The sequence below is a fragment of the Octodon degus genome, unplaced genomic scaffold (genome assembly GCF_000260255.1).
Source record: "Octodon degus isolate 3935 unplaced genomic scaffold, OctDeg1.0 scaffold00045, whole genome shotgun sequence".
Classification (NCBI taxonomy): Eukaryota; Metazoa; Chordata; class Mammalia; order Rodentia; family Octodontidae; genus Octodon; species Octodon degus.
Window position 1 is genome coordinate 12,155,989 of NW_004524621.1, and position 21,563 is coordinate 12,177,551.

Here is a 21,563-nt window from a genome sequence, read left to right on the forward strand (position 1 = left end):
TCAGAGCAAGGGGGCTCACTACCTCTATAGGTCAGGACTCTTGAGAAAGTTCATTCTCACATGGAGAGGACAGAATGCTTGGCTGTGAATCTAAGCTGTGCATCCTGCATCTGTTATCTACTTCCCGAGGTTCACATATCCACTGTGCCACCACCCAGAGTCACTGGACTCTCAGAGGGTGCCACCTATCTGGGATCATAGCAGAAAGGAAAAATTGGCATGTACTCTTCCCACTCTTGTCTCTCCTCAAAGGAAAGAGAAAAGAGGTTTGAGCGAGATGGGAGGGACTGTATCTGAGGATGCCACTCTGATGAGAAAGGCTGATCTGAAGGACAGTGGGTCTGTGAGGACTGTGGCAGAATCAGTCCAGGGGGCTGGTTTGGGATACTCTTCTGAAAAGATTTGATTTGAAAAGGCCGGTGTGGTATGGTGTGGTGTGGTGTTGGGGTGTGTGTGTGTGTGTGTGTGTGTGTGTGTGTGTGTGTGTGTAGGGTAGGTCTGATAGGTCCGGTCTGAAGGAAGATTCAAGTGAAGGTATTATGTGTCTAAGAAATAAGATCTCCAACTGGTCCTGATTTTCCTTGAACTTTGTTTTAGCACTGAATATCTCAAGTCTTGAGAAACCCCTCTGTTCAAGTGGAGGGTAACAGTCAGTCACCTTGAGAAGCCCTTGCTGCCCACACAGGTCTTAGTGGCAGGCTGGTCTTGGGAGTTGTCCAGGGGTCTGGTCTGGTAAATTGCTTTGAGGAAAAGAGGCTGTAACAAAGCAGAAGTTTTTTAGGGCAGGTTCCACCCAAGAAGGAAGCGGATAGTTTTTCCAGAAGGGCAGGGACTTGGGGAGTGGCCACCAGGGGGCAGGGCAAGTTCTCAGGCGATTCAGAGGCAATGGCCCCAGTGTGAGCCAGATAGTGTGGGGCTATGTGCAAAGGATGTTCACAACAGCATGTGCCCTGGGACATCATGTGCAAGAAGTGATGGCGTACAAGGGTGTGGCTAGGTGACCAGGGGCATCGCTGTGTACACTAATGGGTGGCAGGGGGTGAAGAGTGCCTGGTGTGGCCATGCCAAGCCTTCCTGGTGGTACAGGGAGCACCTTGAGGCTCACCAGGACAAAAGAGGGGGAATGGAGTAGTCAGAGAAGGTTCCCTGGAAGAGACTGAAGATGGGAGATGAAGAACCAAGCTTCCCTACTTGCGCCTGCCCCTGCTCCTCAGAGGAGTCCCTGAGATTCCAGACACAAGAGCTAAGTGCTTGGTCACATATGGGAAGTTCCTGTGCCATCTGTATGCATTGTGCCTGCCTGGCCACCTCTCCAGCTTCTCCACTGCTTCCTAGTTGGCGCTCTTCCAGCTGGACTCGCCCCTGCTCTGCTATAGTTATTTCTGTGCTCTCCTACTTCTGCGCCTTGGTTCATGCTGTGCTTATGCTCAGGAAGCATTTGAGGTTTGCCTCCATGAAATGCTCCCTGCTTACTGCCTTTCTACTATGCCACAAACACCTGCTATGTGCTGAGGCCTGGTTCTGCACCCCTTTGTCTCATCTCAGGGACTTGAAACTGCTGGGGGCTGGGACTGCTAAAGTCTTGCTCAGAAGGAAGGTTCTGAGTGGACAAGTATGGACAAGGAAAGGGTAGGGATCTCTGGGGTAGAATGACAGAAGAGAAGCCATCACAGAATCCCCCCAGTTCACCCCCTCCATAAAATGAACAAAAGCCAAAACCAACTGCTACTCATTCACCCAATCCCTTTAAATATGATAGCTGAAGAAAGTGACAGAAAATTCTGGTGCTATAGTGAGTGATAAATCTCATAACACTATTCTAAAAAGTAGCATTGAGAAAAGGCCGGCCATAGAATACCAAGAATTGTTGCTAATATCCTGTAATCTGAGGGAAGTGGATTGTGGGGTGAGTAGTCAGGCTTAGGAAAATTCCTAAGAATTTGTAAGTTCGAACCCCTGTGTTCCTGCATGAGAATAGTGTAGGGGCAAAAAGAGCTGGGCATCTTCTTTTAAAATTTATTTTATGTGTGTGTGTGTGTGTGTGTGTGTGTGTGTGTGTGTGTGGCCAGCTCAGCCCACCAGGGGGCGGGGCTGGCTGGCATGTGGTGCTGGGGGATTGAACCGTGGTCCCTGTGCTTTGCTAAGCTTGTTCCAAGTAGGTGCTTTAGACCACTGAGCCATCTCACCAGCCCTGGGCATCTTTTAGGGTACGGGACTGAGGTTGCTGGTACACTTGTGCATGAGTGAGTGTGGGTGGGTTGGGGGCTGCCAAAGCTACAGGAATATGGTATGTTCCCACCCCCAGCTAAAAAAAGATGTTTAGCAGGGTCTCCGGGGATGGACAGACCTCAGGTGCCAGCAAGGTCAGCAGGCAACCCAAGGCAAGCTACCCTCAGCCTGCTTCCAGGGAAGATAAACTGCTCTGGACGAGATGAGAAGGGGCTCAAAGACATACATTCCAGGGCAAAGAGAGGTCTACTAAACATAAGCCATGGCAGAAGAGCAGCAAGAGAAAAGGAAATGGCACAGGTTTCAGGGGCAGACCACAGCCAAACTACATGAAGGAAGAAGGGAAAGTGGGAAGATGGGGAGAAAGAAAAAGAAGGAAGACTGCAAAAAATAGTTGAAGAATCCAATCTAGAACAAAATGCAACCTAAAGAATAAAATATTGCTGGCAAGTTCTTCCTGTTGTGGAAGGCCTTATTAATAGTATAAAATCAATAAGGCAAAGAACCCAAGGACAAGACAATGAAACAACAGAAGGAGATGGACAGGGAGGTTATGGAACTAAAGAAAAATAATAGAGGACCAAAGTAATAGTAAAGATATAAGAAATAAGTCAGCAACACAAAGTAAAAAGTCAAAAGGGATGTGTAGGAAAGGCTGAGGTAGAGTACATGTGGTAGGAAAAGATAGCTATTAAAACCACTAGAAGATAAGAGATGACAAACACAGGCTACCCTAGGCATAACTACTAGTAGCCCTAAAGTGAAGGCCCCAAAGTGGAACACAAAGATACTCAAGTGTGCAATACAGGCAGAAAAATCTTGGAAATGAAGGAAGAAATGAATGTTCAGTTTGAAAAATTTATCAGAAAAATTGACATAGAATAACTGACACTAACACACATTTATTTACTTACCAAATGAAGATAAAGTAGAATACTTACACACCTAAACAGAAAAAGCAAGTCACCTACAAAGGAGGAAATTCAATCTGACCTCAAACTTCTCCAATGTGAAGTTTGACAAAGATAATGAAATACCTATGAAGTTCTCAAGGTAAAAAAAAAAAAAAAAGTGTCACCCAAAATAATAACCAAGAGTGGGAGATCTCAATCATGAGTCAGGGGCCAGAGAACCCATGAACCTTTCTAGGAAAAAAAAAGTGAAAATTAGGTGTGGTAGTACACAGCTATAACCCTAGCACTCGGGAGGCTGTGGCAGGAGGATCCCTGCAAGTCTGAGGGCACCTTAGGCTATGTAGTGAGTTCATTTTTTCGGTACTGGGGATTGAACAAGGACCTTGCGCTTGCCAGGCAGGCACTTATGCTGCTGAGGAATATCCCCAGCCTTTATGTAGTGAGTTCAAAGCCAGCCTGGACTGCATAGTAAGCCCCTGTCTCAAAAAACAAACAAAAAACCCCAATGACAGCAGCAGCAACAAAAAGTGACAAAATTCAGTCAGCCAAGAGATTAATGAAATGCAGGAGCTGAGGAAATTCATGGCAAAAAGTCTTGTGGTGACATTGATTCCATTTAGGTTAAAATTAAACTATGGGAATTTTAGTTGTGGAACAGAGTGTGAATATTATAAATCCCCACAGAGTAAAAAACAACACTGGCAACATAATCGGTGGTGGAGAGGAGGGGTAAGGGGACAGAGTGCTAATCATATTTTCCTTCGTAATTCAGAGTCAATTAATAGCATATAAAACTGAAGCATAATGGTAAAAATCCTACTCCAACTTCTTAATTGAAATCATTTTTCTAAATTTGAGAGATCTTTTAAGAATGACCTTTTTTTGAGGGGAAGAAATACTTAGCCAATTTCAACTACTCTTTCATTTTCACTTCACACCCACCCCCCCTTTAAGTTTCAGTAAAAGTCTATTTTCTACTTTTGATTACAAAAAAAAAAAAAAAAAAAAAAAAACCTTATAGAATGTTGTATTAGGACAATAAGAAAAGTCACATTGTTAGATATTTTCCCTTTCTCTTCTTCCTCCTTCTTTCTCTTTCCATAGAATTGCATCATTTGTTGCCTTTTTCTTTTTCTTTTCTTTTCTTTTTTTTCTTTCTTTCTTTTTTCTTTCTTTTTTTTTTTTTTTTGGTGGTAGTGGGGGTTGATTCTAGGTTCTTTAAACTCAACTATATCCCCAGTCCATTTTTAAAAATTTGAGGATGGGTGTGTTGGCACATACCTTGTAATCCCAGCATTCAGGAGGCTGAAGCAGGATCGCCACAAATTAGAGGCCACCCTTGGCTACATAGTGAGTTCAAGGACAGCCTAGACTACAAAGCAAAACCATATCTCAAAAAACAAAAAACTCTAAAAACAATATAGGAAAGTCTTATAAAGTTGCTAATTTACCCAAACTAGGTTCAGAATTTGTGATCCTACTGTCTGCCTCCCAGGGTACTGAGATTACAGGTATGCATCACCACATCTGATGATTTGTTGCATTTTTCTTTGTATTCTTTTGTATGACTTACAGATATTTAATAATAAACATGTCTTTTTTCATCTTAATTTTTTATCTTATTTTAAAATGTTTATCTTACTATCTAGGTCTAAGGCTTAACTTCTGTGAGCTTCATTTTATTTTATTTTATTTTATTTTATTTTATTTTATTTTATTTTATTTTATTTTTTGCGGAATCGGGGATTGAACTCAGGCAAGCGCTTATTCTACTAAGCCATCTCCCCAGTCTCTTCTGTGAGCTTCAGATTCCTCATCTTTAATCTGGGGATAATTTATGTTAGAGGACATTTTGAAGATGATGAGGCTACCTTCTTTGTGCTGGGCTGAAGAACGGTATGCAGTATGTTCACATTCGAATTCCCAGAACTTGTGGATATTACCTGATATGGCAAGGACTTTGCAGACGTGATTAAGGACCTTGAGATGGAATGATTACCCTGGACTGTGGGTGGGCCTGATGGAATCACAGTGGTTCCACAGGAAGAAGGGAGGAGGCAGAAGAGGCACCTGAGAAGGTGCTGGATGATGGAAACAGACTGGGTGATATGCTTGGAGGATGGTCATAGACCAAGGAATATAAGCACTAGAATCTGAAAGGGCAAGAAGCCTGTCGAAGGAACCAGACTGGCTGACACCTTTAGTCCAGAGAAATGAATGTCAGACCTCTGACCTCCAGGCTGTAAACAGATGTGTATAATTTGAAACCATGAAGTTTATAGGAATTTTCTATAGCACCCACAGGCATCTAATATTTACCTCTTCCCTTGCGCTCTTCTCAGCTCAGTCAACCTCTTCATGCATCTCTTTCACCTAGCCAACTCCACCTTGTTCAGCATGGGATTCAAATTTCCCCCACATCTTCCTGCAGCCCAGAGGTGGGATGTATGTCACCCACTGCAGCACTGTCAGAGTTGCTCATGGATAAGTCAGTCTCTGTCTCTGTTTCTATCTCTGCACCTTTTTGTATCTCTGTCTGTCTGTCCGCCTGCCTGCCTGGTTTTTTTTTGTTTTGTTTTGTTTTTTTGAACCGGGGATTGAACTCAGGCCCCTGTGTTCACCAGGGAAGCACTTATTCTACTGAGGCATCTCCCCGGCCCCCCCCTTTTTTTTTTTGAGACAGGTTCTTACTCTAGTCCAGGCTGGCCTTGAACTCACTACATAACCCAGGGAGGCCTCAAACCCACAGTAATCCTCCTGTCTCAGCCTCTGAAGCGTTCACCCTCGCTCTTGCTCTCACTCTCGCTCTCTCACTCCATCCAGCTCAGTAAATGTTAAATGAATAGATAGATAGATCAAGGTTAGGCTACTAGGTGACTTAGAAATAATGATTACCTTTTCTCCACATATACATTCTTCCAATCCCTAGAAAATAACCCATGACATTGGTTCAAAACAGATAATCTGACACCTGTTGTAGGACTCTGGCAGTAGATTTATCACTGTACAGCTATATGTTATGGAGACAAATGAACTTTAGTGTGTTTTTCTGGACATGTGGCATTGGTGTAGTGTGTCTCTGTGTGAATGTATGTTTTCTGCACATGCTTATGCCTGTGGGGAGATGCATTTTGCCTATATATGTGTCTGCTTGTGCTTGTGAGCCTCTGCTTGTAGGCTGTATATGTGTCTGCTGGGGAAGGGTATCTTTCAGTTTTTGCCTTTGAGGAGGCTGAGCAAGAGTTGGTATACCCAGCTAACCACTGGACTATCAGCTGAATTTTGTTCCAATTACAGTCTGGAACAAAAAACTTCTCTTTCCTGTCCCATGTAGAAAGCAGACAATTTTTTTCACCCTGACTCATAGAGGATCTAGGGTCAAGGTCAAAAGTCTACTGCAGACATCTTCCTGATTCTGGTCCTCTAGAAGCCTGAGCTTTTGGAGGGAAAGATACTCCGGAGAAGAGAGAGAAGACAAACATCCAGAGGGCCCTCCTCCAATTAGAAGGGACTCTGCGTTTGCATGGGCAGGGGGAGCCCCAAACACTCCCTCATGGTATCCCAGGAATGGGGCCAAGGTGGGCTCTGAAGGGGAAGATCCTGGACATAGAGCTCCCAGTCTTTTTGTTTGTTAGTTTGTTTAAAATGTTTTAATGAGAGTGGATCAAATGATAAAAATACTGACCAACCATTAATATTTTTGTCTTATTTAGTATCTGCCATCAAATTCATACAATTTTATTTTCTTCCAAGTTGTACAGGGGCTGGGGATTTAGCTCAGCAGTAGAATGCTTGCCTAGCAAGCTAGAAGCCCTGGGTTTAGTCCTCAGCACTAAAACCAAAAATAAACAAACAAACAAACAAAAAACTCCCCAGGTTTTACATTTCTAGACCAACAAATATCAGTATTCTGATCTCTAGAATTTGCCTTAATTATTGGAGAAAATAGTATTATTCCTTTGTCAAAAGCCTTTTTTTTTTTTTTTTTTTTGTGGAACCGGGGATTGAACTCAGGCCCTTGTTATCTCCCTGGCCCCACCATTTTTTTTTTCTTTGTGAATATCGGTTTTAATAATTCCAGGGTTAAGAAACATTTTTTTTCAGAAAATAGTAGCATTCAATGACCAAAATATAGTTCAATGTACAGGATATAGATGTTGAAGTACTTATGTTTTTTAAAAATTCTGTCTCTAGTGTAATATTTTTGCTGCTAAAAAGGCTTGAGAAAATCTAACCACAACAAAGGCTTCACTGAATCTCATTCATAGCGGAAATGTGAGCAAAAATTTGAAAGAGGTTGTGATTGTGACCTTACATGACTATTGTTCCAATCTGGTTCTTTGTTTGTTGTGGAAGCAAGGTTTCACTATGTAATTCAGGCTAGCCTCAAACTCACTATGTAGCCCAGTCTGGCCTTGAACTTGTGGCAGTCTTACTCCCTCAGCCTCACAAGTGGTGGGATTACAGGCATCTGCTAAAACTAGACCTTTTAATCTGGGATATCTCTATGAAGACTATGTGAATCACAGAATATACAGTACCTCTGCCAAGTAGGGGTTCTGATGGTGACCTCTCTTCCAGGTCCAGGGGTTGCAATCTGGGTAAGGAATTACATTTAGTTTAGTTTAGTTTTGTCATTTCAACCAATTAAAAGTGTAAACATAGCTTACCATGGTAGTACATGTCTATATTCCCAGCATACTATGAGGCTGAAGCAGTTTGCATCCAGTATGGGCAATTTAGTGACTTAGTGGGATCTTGTCTCAAAATAAAAAGGGCTAAGGATGTAGCTCAATGTGAAAGACCTGGGTTCAATTTTCTTTTCTTTTCTTTTTTGTGGTACCAGGGATTGAACTCAGGACCCTGCACTTGCCAGGCAAGCGCTTATTCTACTGAGCTAGCTCCCTGGCCCCCACCAGATTCAATTTTCAATGCCACCAAAAAAGAAAGAAAAAAGAGGGGGTGGGAGTAATGGAATTAAATACATTCATATTGTTGGGCACCCATATGTATAGGTTTTATAAAATAGGAAAATATTACTGATTTTGTACATCTGAGCATTGCAACACTGACCTCAGGAGCACTAGAAAAACACATACAAATGGGAGGAGGCCTGAGACTGTGAGAGGCAGAGGACACCTTGTACCCCAAGAGAGAAGGGCAGAAAGGATGGGGGTGGAGCCAAGAATACTATCATTTCTCCTGTGGTCAGGAGCGGTACAGAGGGGGTGCAGAGGAGGTGGACAGGACTGTCTGGGTTCTGAAAGCCAAGCTGATGGCTGAAGGTTTTCCTGAGAGGTCAGGACGGGGGAGCCAGGGAGACCTGGTCTGCTTCGAGTTTTGGAAGCACTGATCTGGAGGCTGTGCAGAGGAGAGGGAGGGGGGAGGTGAAAGTGGAACCCAGAGGGGCTGAGAGCACTGTGCTCTGAACACTGCAGGAGGCACTCTGAATGGATGAGGTGGAAGGCCCAAGAGCAGCTTCTAGCTCTGTCCAGGCAGGAGAAACGCTTGAAGCAAGGCAATGAAAATGGTCCTTTTTGGAGCACACAGTTGCACATCGCGATAAATGTGGTGATTGGAGTGTAATGTCAACTTGATTAGCTTTGAGATCTCCCCAGGGGACTGGTGGAGCACACTACTGGGTGGCCTGGGTGTAGCCTGAGGTGTATGTCAGTCTCCTCTCCCCTTTCTCTCTGGCACTATTCCCCCACTCTGCTTCCTTGCCACCATGAGTACCACACCCTCTGCCATGATGTTTCTGCCCTGAAGCCAGCCAAGAATGGACTAAATCCCCTTAAAGTGTGAGCCAAATTTTCAGCTTGTAGGTGTCATAATGGGTCCAGCAATGGGAAAACTGGCTAATACAATGAACACAGGGTGCAGAAGGCAGAGAGCAGAAAAAGTCTTGTATAATCCCATTGGCTTGGATATGGTAAGACTATATATTGAAATCCTCATTATAGGAGGACAGGTTTGGGGCAAGCTGATAATAACCATGGCTCAGGTATTCCCTTACCTTTAGCTACATAGCAAGAAAGGACAGACAGTTTCAGACATAGGCATTTCAATGTGAAGTACTATTGGGTTCTCTTGGGAGAAGACATCTACTCAATGGAGAAGACAGTGGCTTAGCATCAGAAAAACCTTGGACCCTGTCGATCATGGGATGAGTTGATTAATCTCTCTAATGCTGTTTCCTTAAAAGGAAAATAGGATAACAGTACCTGCCTCACAGGATTGATTTAAAAGTTTAATGAGATGATGAGAAACTGGCACAATGCCTGCCATGTGGCAATACTCTGTAAATCTTTATTCTTAATAACAATGGCAGCAGCAACAATAAATAACAGTCTGGAAGTTAGGGATGAGGTCTGGGTCAGTGATAAAGCATTGCCAGCACAAAAGAATGCACTGAACCACAGACACTGGGGGAGCAGAAGAAGGGGAGAGGAACAAGGAAAGTGTGTGCAGAGAGCACAGCCCACCAAAGAAACTAAAGAGAGGCCACAGAGCTGAAGGAGACAACGTATCAGAGTTGTAAGCAATGCAGGAAACCTGAGTTCTAATCCAGCCTTTATCACTTGTTGCTATGGAGCCCCTGGCTGCCCAGAGCCTTAGTTTCCTGGCCCTTATATCCAGGTGAGGATTATCCATGAGGAATGTAAAACTGTAACAGAATAATCTAAGTGCTTCATAAACAAGATTGTCATTTTAGGAGGAAGGAGACATAGTCCTAGATAAGGTGCCTTCATGGAACACAAGCTAGAATTTGAAAGAGGGATCAACAGCCACAGTGCTGCCAAATAGTCAACAAAGGTTAAGACTGAAAAAACATGCATTGGATATGACAAGGGGGTGAAAGTGCTTGGTGAGTCAGAATCAGGGATAGGGAGAGCAGGGGGTGGGGGCAGCAGCTAAGGAGAGCAGGGAGGTGTGGAAGGAGCGCTGAGAAATAAGGTGACAGCTTGGCAGGGATGATAAGGATGAGTAGGTGGGCAGGGGACAGTGATAGGCCTAGTTTTGAGATGGGGAAATCAAAGCACATGGCAGCTTGCCTGTCCCTGAACATCGCCACTGTGCGCCCTTCCTGCCCTACCCTCCGAACACTGGCTCCAGTTTTGGAGAGCTTTGTTTTCTACACAAAGCTTCTCTGTCTGGGTACAATCTCAGGCCTCAGGTGTTCCCTGGGCCATAACTTAGGTCACTCAATGCTGAAGCCTGACACCTCCTCTTTCTACCCTATTTTCCAGTGTGGTCTAGGACAAAGTGAAATGTTTCATAATAGCTAGGGCTTTAGCTTCTGTCATTGACCATGTTGCCTGGATTTCCACACCCAGGGAAATGGACAGTAGTTATAAAAATAGCCATCAGTTACACCCTTTCTCTGGATTCTTTCCCACTAGTATTTGTCCATTTAAGACATTTTTATTTTTTTTTTATTTTTTTTAAATTTTTATTTATTTATGTGTGTGTGTGTGTGTGTGTGTGTGTGGCCAGCTCAGCCCACCAGGGGGCGGGGCTGGCTGGCATGTGGTGCTGGGGGATTGAACCGCGGTCCCTGTGCTTTGCTAAGCTTGTTCCAAGTAGGTGCTTTAGACCACTGAGCCATCTCACCAGCCCTTAAGACATTTTTAAATATTAGAAAAATTCTTCTTCCAACTCCACGTTTTTCTCTTCTTCATTTATTTATCTTCCTTTTAGTCAGTTTTCTTGAAAGACTCATCTATATTGTATCAGCTTATGCTTTTTTCTTTTCTTTTTTTTTTTTTTTTTATAACTGAGGGTTGAATCCAGGGTCTTTGCACTGAGGTACTCCCCTGGTTCACCTTAATTTATTTCGAAATATGGTCTTTTAAATTGCCCAGGTTGGCCTCAGATTGGTGATCCTTCCGCCTAAGCCTCCCTTGCCACTGAGGCAACAGACATGCACCGTCATGTCTGGCTCTTACTTATTCTGGAAGCCATTAAAATCTGGCTCCTGCTATGCTAGCCTCATTTTCTATTGCCCACTGGATACTTTTCACCAAGATAATTGACAAACTTATTCTTAAATCCAAGAGCCCCTTTTATACGAACTACTAGCTCCTTCTTAGATATTTTGGATTATTTACCCTCCTTCTTTTTGGGGGGAGGATGTATTTTTGAGACAGGGTCTTGCTGTATGGTTCAAGCTCAACTGCACTTCTTGTAGTTCACTCCTAAACTCATTATGTAACCTACACTGGCCTTGAACTCATGGCAATCCTACTGCCTCAGCCTCTCAGAGAACTGGGATTACAGGAATGTGCCACCAAACCTGTCATTTCTTGGCTCCCCTAACATCATTCCTCCTGGTTTTTCTTCTAGATCTTTGACAAATCCTCCCCTACCTACTTTGCAGATTTATTTTTTCCCTCGATTTGGTAAACGTTAACATGGTAGGCTCTTTTGTGTGGGTGACGCTACTTTGTGGAGGGAACTGCTTTTCACTTGTGTGGTTATTATGGAAGCCACCCCCTAGACAGATCATTGGTGCAGGAAAGGATATCTGACCAAAGCCAGACTGATGAGAGCAAATCCCTAGAAATTCTAGAACTGGAACTGAGAAGGATAAGCTGGAACAAACAGAGGATGGCCACCTGGATTATAAACTGTGAAATCTGAGGAGCTGGTTTACTATGATGTGGAGGAGCACTAGAAGTTTTCTGTAGAGATAAAAGAGAGGAGAGAGGAAAAAGGAAGGAGGATGATACAAAGGAAGACAGGGAAGGAAAGAGAGATGGAGGGGAAAGAGAGATGAGAGTGAAAGAGAAAGACTGAGAGTGGAGGGTTAGAAAGAAGTTAGATGAGATGTAAAAAGTTCCTGTGACATTCAAGTTCCCAGATCCAACTGCTCCCAAGTTTGTCATGTTATTGTACTAGGATTCTATAAGCTGTATAGTATCCTAAAAAGAAATCCTCCTTTTGCCTAAACAAACCCAAATTAGGTTTTTCTGATTTATAATGCCACAAAAATCAGGTACTAGGACTGAAGTACTCCAAATGATAGATCTTAAAATGAGGAATTTACTAAATTGAGGTGTGTAGATAGCAACAAAGAGGATCTCTTAATCCCAGCCTGAGGACTTGGAAGTCTTTTTTCAGTGCTGGGGATCAAACCCATCGCCTCATACATGCAAGGCAAGCACTTGTACATCCCTAGCCCTGATTATATTTTTTAACGTGGTAGCAAAGCAATTAAACAACTGCCTGTTGTTTTTGTGTTTTATGTTGTGTGCCAACTGGAGCTGAAGCACTTGAAAACAGAGCAATAAAAAAATCAAGATAACAAAATGAGTTATCCAGAACTGGTGGTCTGTAAGCAGTTAGGGGAAAACAGAGCACAAGCCTAACTTGGAGAAGAAAATTTGTTTTAGTCTTGACCTCAGATTGCTAGGAGTTAGATAATTATGTGCTTTGCTTAGTTTCAGAAGCTGTTATTTGCTACTCTATAATGTGAATACTCTGATTAGGGACTGAGATTCCAGCAAATCAGGACAGAGAAACACTAAAAGATCCAGAGGCTTAGGGAGCTCTTCTTGTCCCTAGTCTACCGGGGAAAAGTAATGAAGCTTCCCATTGTAAAGTACATTGTTTCGAATGGATCAGACAAGAACATCATTTTAAGGCAGAATGAAGGAAAAAAGTATCTAGCCCTATCAGGCCAGCCTCTGATTTCCCATTAAGCCATATTGTACAGTCTGAGCAATTAAAGGAGCCCCCAGATGTAATGCAACAAAAGAAGTATTACCCTAAAAGCTTATGCAAGCCTGGATCTTCTTGGAAGTTCAAAAAACATCAGAGATCATGGTTCTTTTTTTTTTGGGGGGGGGTGGAACTGGGGATTGAACTTAGACCCTTGCACTTGCCAGGGAAGCACTTATTCTACTGAGCCATCTCCCCAGCCTGAGATCATGGTTCTAAAGGAATTTTGTTGTTGCTTTGCTTTTTTTCCCCCCTGTATTTTAGGAAAAGGTCTACAGGGTATTCAGGGTCTCACTGCTAGATCAGACTCATAGTGATCCTTCTGTTTACAACCTCCCAAGTGCTGGGATTACAGCATGCCCAGTCTCAATTGCTGTCTCAGTGTGCCCTAGGGGTGGGGCTGGGATGGCAGGCCTGGGGATTGAACCCTGGCCCCTGCATCTGCTTGCAGGCGCTTAAATCTGCTGAACTATTTGGCCAGCCCTGGAATTTTGTTGTTGTGGTAGTAGAAATATCTTACATCTATAGATGTCCTTCACCTTTGTGTGTGCGTGTGTGCATGAGTGTGCTTGTGCGTGTGTGTGTGTGTGTTCCTATGCATAGTATCATGGATTGAACCCAGGGCCTTTGCACTGAGCTACATCTCTAGCTTTTTTTGAGACAGGGTCTTGCTTTGTATTCCAGGCCGACCTTGAGCTCCCTTTGTAGCACATGGCCTTGAACTCACTGGAACTTTTACCTCAGCCTCCAAGTACTGGGACTACAGGCATGCACCACCATAACCAGCCTAAAAAGTTTTCCAATTAGGAAGTTCCCATCTAAAAATTCTATCTCCTCAGTATAAAATAAAAAATCACAGAATCTCTTGCAGCACTTAAATGCATGTGGAAGCAAACAATATAAGTGTGGTAAAAGTCACTGCTATTCGCCAATATTTCTTCAGAGGACCAGGGAGATTGTACTGCCTGTGTCCCTGGTTGTTAGGTTTCTCTTGATGACCATGAAATTTGTTTTGATCAACGCAATGTAAACAGAAGCTAGTGAATGCTTTTCCTCTCTTCTGCCATAGCAAACTAAAACTAATGTCAGGAAGGTATCATCTTAAGATAGTGGAGGCTTCGATATCCTTTTTTTAAATTTAAATTTTTTATTTTTGGCAGAACCGGGAATTGAACTCAGGCACTTCTGTTTGTCAGGCATGTGCTTATTCTACTGAGCCATATCCCCAGCTTCAATATCCTTTTCAGATGCTTTAGTGACCACAGTAGCAAGATTTTCCTTCCCCACCCCCACCTGAGGGCAAGAAATATATATGTGAGTTATTTTTCTTTTCTTTTTTTAAGACGAGAACTCCAAAGCAATCTTCCTGCCTCAGCCTCCTGAGCATTGGGATTACATGCACCACCATACCCACCGATGTGTTGTTTGAAGCCAGTGAAATTTGAGGGTTGTTTGTAATTACTGTGCTATCTAGCTAATCCTGAGTGACATTAGTAGGGAGCAGGTTGGACACATGGCTTTGATTTCTGCTGCTGTAGTAACATAAGTGTCCAGCCTTGGGGGTGGTAGTGGCAACAGTAGTGGTTTCCCAGTGGTTGCAATAATGAGTTCCTACCACAGAAGTGCCATAGAACTTTAAAACTGGCAGTCAAATTGAACTCTTGGTACCCAGTACTTAGAGTGGTAGTGGCTGTGGTTTCCTTGTCAGGTTGTGTGGTATCATTCAGGTGCTGTTGCTAGAAGCTTGTTCTCAAGTCCATTTCCCCAGTCCTCTTAACAATTCAGGGAGAATGAACGGAAAAATCTCTTTTAACAAATTCCTTTTCTAATTCAACCATCCACAGCATATTCTATTATTTGTGAAAAAGAACTCTGGCTGACAAAATTACTATATTTAATAAATCTCAGATTCCATCGATTACAAGAAGCAAGTTATCTTGTGAACTCCTCAGAAAAAAAAAAGAGGCCACAAAACTATGGCATGCCATCAATTGAAAAAGTACATTCTGATTCGAGTGGTTTAACTAGGAAAAAATGCCTCTTAGAGTCAATGAAATATGTTACTAGTAGATGAAAGGCCCCCAAATAAAATTGATAGGCTGCTAATTATGGTTTTAAGAGACTTGTATGCAATTGTATCCATGCCCCAGGCCCTTATTTCTATGCTCATACACACACACACACACACACACACACACACACACACACACTGTATTATGGGGAGGGCTTTTCCACACTCAGTCTCATAAATGCAGAGAGCTATGATTGATCAATCTCAAGGACAATCCTTAAGACATGACCAGAAAGTGCAGTACTAGTACCATTCAGTGGCACAAAGAACGCCACATGGCCTTCTCAAATCACTGGATAAGGAATCTTATTCTGGACAAAACCTGAGGCAGCCAGATTGGCTGACAGAACTTCTCAGCCAAAGAAATGAGTCAACTAACAGATGACAGGAGGTTTTCTAGTCCCATCATTTTCATTATTATTCATAGCCAAAAAACATAAGATGATGCTGTTGATTTGTGACCAATGCACAGTGCTTTTTTTTTTTTTTTCATTCCATTACTCCCATTTCTAGATATCAGGACTCATTTTGTGGAAGGGGACTGCTTGACGGTAGCCTCAAGGCAGTTCATTGGATCCCAATGAATTTGATTTGGTCCTCACCCAACTTGGTTTGCAACCAGGATCACAGAAAGAATTAAGTTAATGAAAAAATACACACACACACACACACACACACACACACACACACGTATCTATATGACAGAAAAAGGTGGTTTGTAGTGAGTGTCTGCCATTGTGCTTTTTCACAATTCCTCCCCTGCAAACCACCTCACTCCTACTACCCATCAGTAATCATGTTAATGAACTCCATCTTTATTCCTTAACCACCGTTGATCAGTTTAAAGTTAAGCATCTAAGTTGACCCAATTGGAAAACTTTCTGAGGAATTTGAAAATTGCATCCAAAAGAAGCAGCAGCACAGATGCCACTATAACCAGTCTCTTTAGATGCGTAGACAAATAAGATTTTAATACCTGGAATTGTCTTAAGTCATGATTTTGAACACATGGACCAGAAAGTATTGGAAACCATCCTGGAGATGGAGTGGCAGGGGCTTGGGGCAGGGGCAGGGGTAGGGACAGAGGCAGGAGGCAGGGGCAGAAGGCAGGGGAGGGAAATGAGGAAACAAGCAGAAAGTAACAGATGAGAGATGTGGTGAGATCCCTGACAGCTTTTAAGTCTCTCAGTTCCAGTGGTCACTCCAGTTCAAACATCCTTGTCTTTGGGATTCAGTATCTGATTTCAAATGTATCCTTTTTTGCTTAAACCCGTACTCATTCTCCCTAGGTGAGCTCATCTAGTTTTCTAGCTAAACTATCACTCTATGGCTAGTAACTTACAAAATAAACACATCTGGAGGGCCTCTCTCCAAATGTGTTTATCCAAGTGCCTATAGAATATCTCCACTTGAGTGTCCTGCTACCTCAAATTCAACATTTCCAAAAGGAATCATCCCCCTGCCCAAGAACCCTGATGAAACTCTCACATATTCCCCATCCCAGTAAATGGTATCACAGCATCACCAACCACTAGCAGCATTCCCAGATTATTCCCTTTTACCTTCCCTACTCTCTAAGTCTCTTAAATTCTGCCCACTGAATTTGGGCAGAATTCTGCCCAGTCACATGTGTAGCTCCCAAATATCCTCAGTACTTTCTTGCTCGCTTTACTCTTATCTCCCATCACTTTGGCCTCTCCTCTTTCTTTGTTCTCAAATGCTTTCAATACCCATTTCCACCAACAGCCCAAATCACCCTCCTAATTTCTACATATGATCATATTACTCCTTTGCTCAAAATTCTTCAATGGCTCTCGGCTATTACCAGGACAAAATCTGAACTCCTGTAGCTAGGTCACAAAATTCACTCATATTACACTCAGATGTGCAACAGTATGTCTCCTCTGTTTCCTATAACTGATGTGATCTTTCCTATAATACCTTCGCCCTGCTGGGTTGCAAGGGGAAAAGCTAAAATTAATCCATCTGGTCAACTCCATAGGGTCTACAATTTATTTTAGACAGTCTCTACGTCAGTAGCTTTGGATGACTCAGTCTTTCAGATTATTTTATCCTCTTTTTTCTTTATAATATAGCATGTGGATTTCTAAGGGGTCATAACTGAATTTCACAGCACTGAAAGGGCTCCCTTGAGCCACCTGGTCCTTGGGGTTGTCAGCTGACATTTACTGAAATGTGGTTGGTTTGATAGAAGTGAATGAGTGAAAATTCTGACAGGTCATGACTACCATAACCATTCTACAGACAAGGAAGCTGATATTAGGAGGGTAAGAAACTTGCCCAAGGTCATAAAGTAAGTGGCAAGGGGCCGGGGAGATGGCTCAGTAGAATAAACTCTTCCCTGGAAAGTGCAAGGGCCTGAGTTCAATCCCCGGTTTTGAAAAAAAAAAAAAAAAGTAAGTGGCAGACCCAGAGATCAATACCACCCTGATATCGGTAGGCACTTGGTTACATATGTCTAAAAGTCCAAAGAAAAGTTCAGGCTGGATTTGGGAGCATTATGAGTCTTCCTGAAAACAGCTTCAGAGATGTGATGAACCATGGAGAATACTGGATGTGTGAGATGAGAAGAGAGCCTAGAGAACACTCCAGAAAACACTGGGAGGATGGAGGTGTAGATCAGTGGTAGAGCACAGGTTCGGCATATGCAGAGCCTGGATTCATCCCTAGGGGGGAAATAATAACTAGCACTTGAGGGTTGGGGAAAGGAAATCCCACCTGACTGCTCCTGTCTGAACTTCTTCCTCTTGGGAGTGCTTCTAAGATGGAGTGAGTCAGGACTTTCACCAGGCCTAGACTTTTTCAACCAGGTCTGAACCATTTTTCAGGGTACCCCACTCCTTTCTGTCCCAAGCTACCTCACAGCACAGCAAAACACAGACCAGCAACCAACACTGGGCAGGAACTCACTAAATGCGGCTGAAGAACTTGGGCTGTGCGGCCAGAGATCTTCACACCACCTCCTAAGGCCAGGGGCCAAAGACAAACCCTCTAAAGCGTGAATACAGGTGGGCGTGGGCTGTGCGGGATGACTGGGAGGATTCCCAGCTGTGCAGGTTCGGTCTCCTCTGGGTGTGGGAGGCCTTCTTACTGGTGGAGACCTTGCCCACATAGCAGTGGTCTCTTCCGACGTGGTGTTCGCCTTTCTCAGATAGTGTGTAGCAATTCCAGGTGTAGAAGCTACACGAAATCCCTGCAAAAAGGTGGGCCTCGGCCCCCCATCCTCCGCCCTCTCCCTGGACACATCCAGACAAAGTAGCCCCTTCAGGACCCCCACCCCCAGCGCCGTGGGCGGTCCTGTCCCACCCCGGGCACGACCAATGGCGCGGAAATTTGGCGCGCTGAGCCAATTGAATGCTGCAGCCGCACGGAGGTGGCCCCGCCCCCACAGGCAGCAAGCCGCCGGCCACCCAGGAGGCGGGACTCTTCGCTGTTTTTGAGGCTGGCCGAGCTCGACCGAGCTCAGCCGACGGTCCCCGGCCGTAGCCGAGCCCAGCCGAACGTAGCCGAACCCCGCGCCGTTCCCGCCGCCGCCTCCCGAGTGAGCTAGCGGCCGCGGCAGTGGAGGAGGCGCCGCCCCAGGGGAGGAGGTGCCGGCTCGCCGCAGACCGCCCGCGGCAGAGGCCGCCCCGGTCGCGCCGCGGCGGGAGCGGCTGAGGGGGAGGCCCGGGGGAGCGGACGTCTCCCCTGCCCGCCTCCCGCCTCCCGCCGCTCGCCGCCCCCCTCCCGAGCTTCAGTCGCGCTGAGCATTCTCTGCCCCGGACCCTCCCGCAGGCGCGCACCGTGCTGAACTCAGGTAAGGGGGGGGTGCTCCTCACACGGGCACGGGGGACGACACCCAGAGACCGGAGACGGAGGCGAAGACACATACTCACACGGAGACAGACACGCGCTGGAGGAGAGACAGACACAAAGGCAGAGACGCGGGAGAAGCACAGAGCCACCGAGACAGCCTCTACGGAGAAGGGAGAGAGACACGTCCACGTCCACGAAGACAGAGGGACACACAGCTGAGAAGAGAGGGACAGAGAGATACGCAGGGACAGAGAGAAGAACGAGACACACATGACACACACAGACACTTAGTGATGAGGACACACAGAGACAAATGCGAAGAGATAGCCAGAGAGCCAGGCAGCCACACACAGTCACAGAGGTGGGTATGCAGAGGCAGAAGCACATCCAGCTAGGGAACAGAGAGACAGAGTAGGACAGCCAGACACACACCTGACCTACAGACAGATCCATGGAGAGGCACACCTAGGTACACAGCCTTGGATACACAGAACCCACACATGTCTGCCAGGGCCTCCACAAAGTTCCCTCTGTGTGAGCTGGCACCTCTGCAGGTCTCCTGGGCTGGCTGGCTGCAGTCCCGAGAGAGGTTGTGCCCTGGGCACACCAAAACTGATCAAAATCCACTTCCTCCTGGGCCTTGAGCTCCCTCACTTCCTGACCAATGGGGTGCTTTTGAGGGCCAAAGCTTGTTGGGCAAGGCCAGGCTGTACCCACCAGTTCTAAGGAGAATGAGTTAAGAGGCTGCCTACTTTAGCTTCTCCACTCTGGCTACACACAGGTGCCTGGGCTAGGCCTGAGGATGGGGGTATTGGCTCTGGTGGGTATTTGAGCTTGCTGGGACCTGAGGTCCACTGCGAGGGTGGCCAAAGATGTGATGGGAGTACACCTCTAGGCCTCCGCGTTCCTTCATCCTCACCACCCTTCCTCTGCTCTGTACTCCCCAGGCTCACGACTGCAGGCGGGCATCTGCACCACCTGGGAATCACTCAGTGTGCAGACAGGACAGCCTCCTTGGAAAGCTGACCATACCGGAGTTCTGACTCGGCATGGGCCTTGCCATTGAGGCAGCTCAGCTCTCTGTGCTGGTCTGAGGGTGCTGCCTGTCATGGGGGCAGCCATCTCCCAAGGGGCCCTCATCGCCATCGTCTGCAACGGCCTCGTAGGCTTCTTGCTGCTGCTGCTTTGGGTCATTCTGTGCTGGGCCTGCCACTCTCGCTCTGCCGACGTCGATTCTCTATCTGAATCCAGTCCCAACTCCAGCCCTGGTCCTTGTCCTGAGAAGGCACCACCACCCCAGAAGCCTAGCCATGAAGGCAGCTACCTGCTGCAGCCCTGAAGGCCCCTGGTCTACTGTGGAGCCTGGGACCTGAGTCTACCCCACTCAGAGCCTGGAATCAGGATATCAGAGTTGAATCAGCCTCGGGTCCAAAACTCAGTCTAGCCTGCTTGGATCTGGACCCAGCAGCCCAGATTCTAGCCAGTCTGGCTGCAAAAGAGGCTTGGGTGGTCTTAGAGAGATAGGCCTGGGGTGGGAGTTTAGGAGTTGGTGCTAGGGGCCAGGGCCATCTGGACTCTGCTCCATCCCAAGGGCCAAGGGCTGGGTTTACCTTTTCCTAGGCTCAGCGCCTTTGGATCTTCTAGGTCAGAGAAGCAAACTGGAACCCATGGCAATAATGGGAGGGTGTCTAGGCTGGGCCCCTCCCCTGGTCTTCTCACTGTTTGCTGGAAAATAAATGGAACTATGGCTCTACCCTGAGATTTTCTTCTCTTGCTAAAGACCCTGTGGTAGCAAAATTAAAGGTATAGAATGAGCTTTCAAACATAGATTTATTTGTATCAAATAACACAGTAATGATGATTACCATCACCTTAACCCTGGAAGATGCTGAGATCTTGGGGAACAGAATGAGAACACCAAATGTTGCGACCTGATCAGGACTTGGTTTATTTGCTGAGTGCTTGGGCACTATGCTTCCCAGCCCAGGAGCTGTAAATCCTGAGTTCAAATGGAGCAGGGGCTGAGGCCAGGCCCTCAGGTTTTGGTTTTCACTTCCCTCACCAGATTCAGCAGTCTGTCCAATTTTGCGATCTCCACAGCTGGCCCCTTCTGCACTTCCTGCCCTTTCTTTTCCTGGGGAGAGGAAACATCCAAGGAAGAAGATCAGTAAGAATGAATTGGCTCTTGCTGGGTGCCAGCCCTGACTCCTCCCTTGTCAAGTAAATCTTGTGACTCTGCTACTCCCCCTTCCATGTGATCCTTTTCCAACTCAGGTTAGGCAACCCAGGGACCAGCTAAGAGCCTGTAAGAAGGCGTCCAGCTGTAGTCCTAAACTTCAGTTGAACAGTGTCTTGTTGCCAGCAGGAGTGGGAAAAGGAACCTACCAGGCTAGAGTTCTGAGGAGGGCCAGGCTCTGGCTGTTGGAACACACATATGTGTGTTTCCAAGAGGTTGAGAGGTGTAGTCAAGGCCACAGAGACACTCATCTAGTGCTCTTACTGAATGCTTTTAGGTCAGATTCAGGGGAGGATGTGATTTAGAGTCCCGACCTGCTATGTCAGACATACCCCAGATGAAGATCTCAGGAGAGCCATGAAAGAAGACAATATCCCATGTGACTAGCTATCATTGGCTGGGACTGTCCTTCAGAAAAGATGCTGAGTTTAGGACCTTCAGCCTACTAACAAAACATTGTAATGCTTCTACTGGTAAGTTGGGCCCTGAGAGAAAGGAGTTGAGATGCTGGAGTGTCATGCACAATCCTGGAGAACTCCATGGCAGACACACCAGTTGAATCTGTCCTACTTCC

The 21,563-nt window shown here is 45.4% G+C and overlaps 2 protein-coding genes across 2 annotated transcripts in view; one reads left to right on the top strand and one right to left on the bottom strand.

Moving 5' to 3' along the window:
- Nucleotides 1-18,415: 18,415 nt before the first annotated feature.
- Enho (energy homeostasis associated) lies at nt 18,416-20,184 on the top strand. Its single transcript, XM_004631903.2, has 2 exons — nt 18,416-18,754; nt 19,701-20,184. The coding sequence occupies exon 2, from the start codon at nt 19,862-19,864 to the stop codon at nt 20,090-20,092; it is 231 nt and encodes a 76-aa protein (XP_004631960.1). The 5' UTR covers nt 18,416-18,754; nt 19,701-19,861; the 3' UTR covers nt 20,093-20,184.
- Nucleotides 20,185-20,588: 404 nt separating this feature from the next.
- Dnai1 (dynein axonemal intermediate chain 1) overlaps nt 20,589-21,563 on the bottom strand; it is a 72,706-nt gene continuing 71,731 nt past the window's right edge. The window contains exon 20 of the mRNA XM_012514912.2: nt 20,589-20,887. Within this exon, the coding sequence (XP_012370366.2) occupies nt 20,789-20,887 (99 nt within the window). The 3' untranslated portion in view covers nt 20,589-20,788. The remainder of the gene's footprint in view (nt 20,888-21,563) is intronic.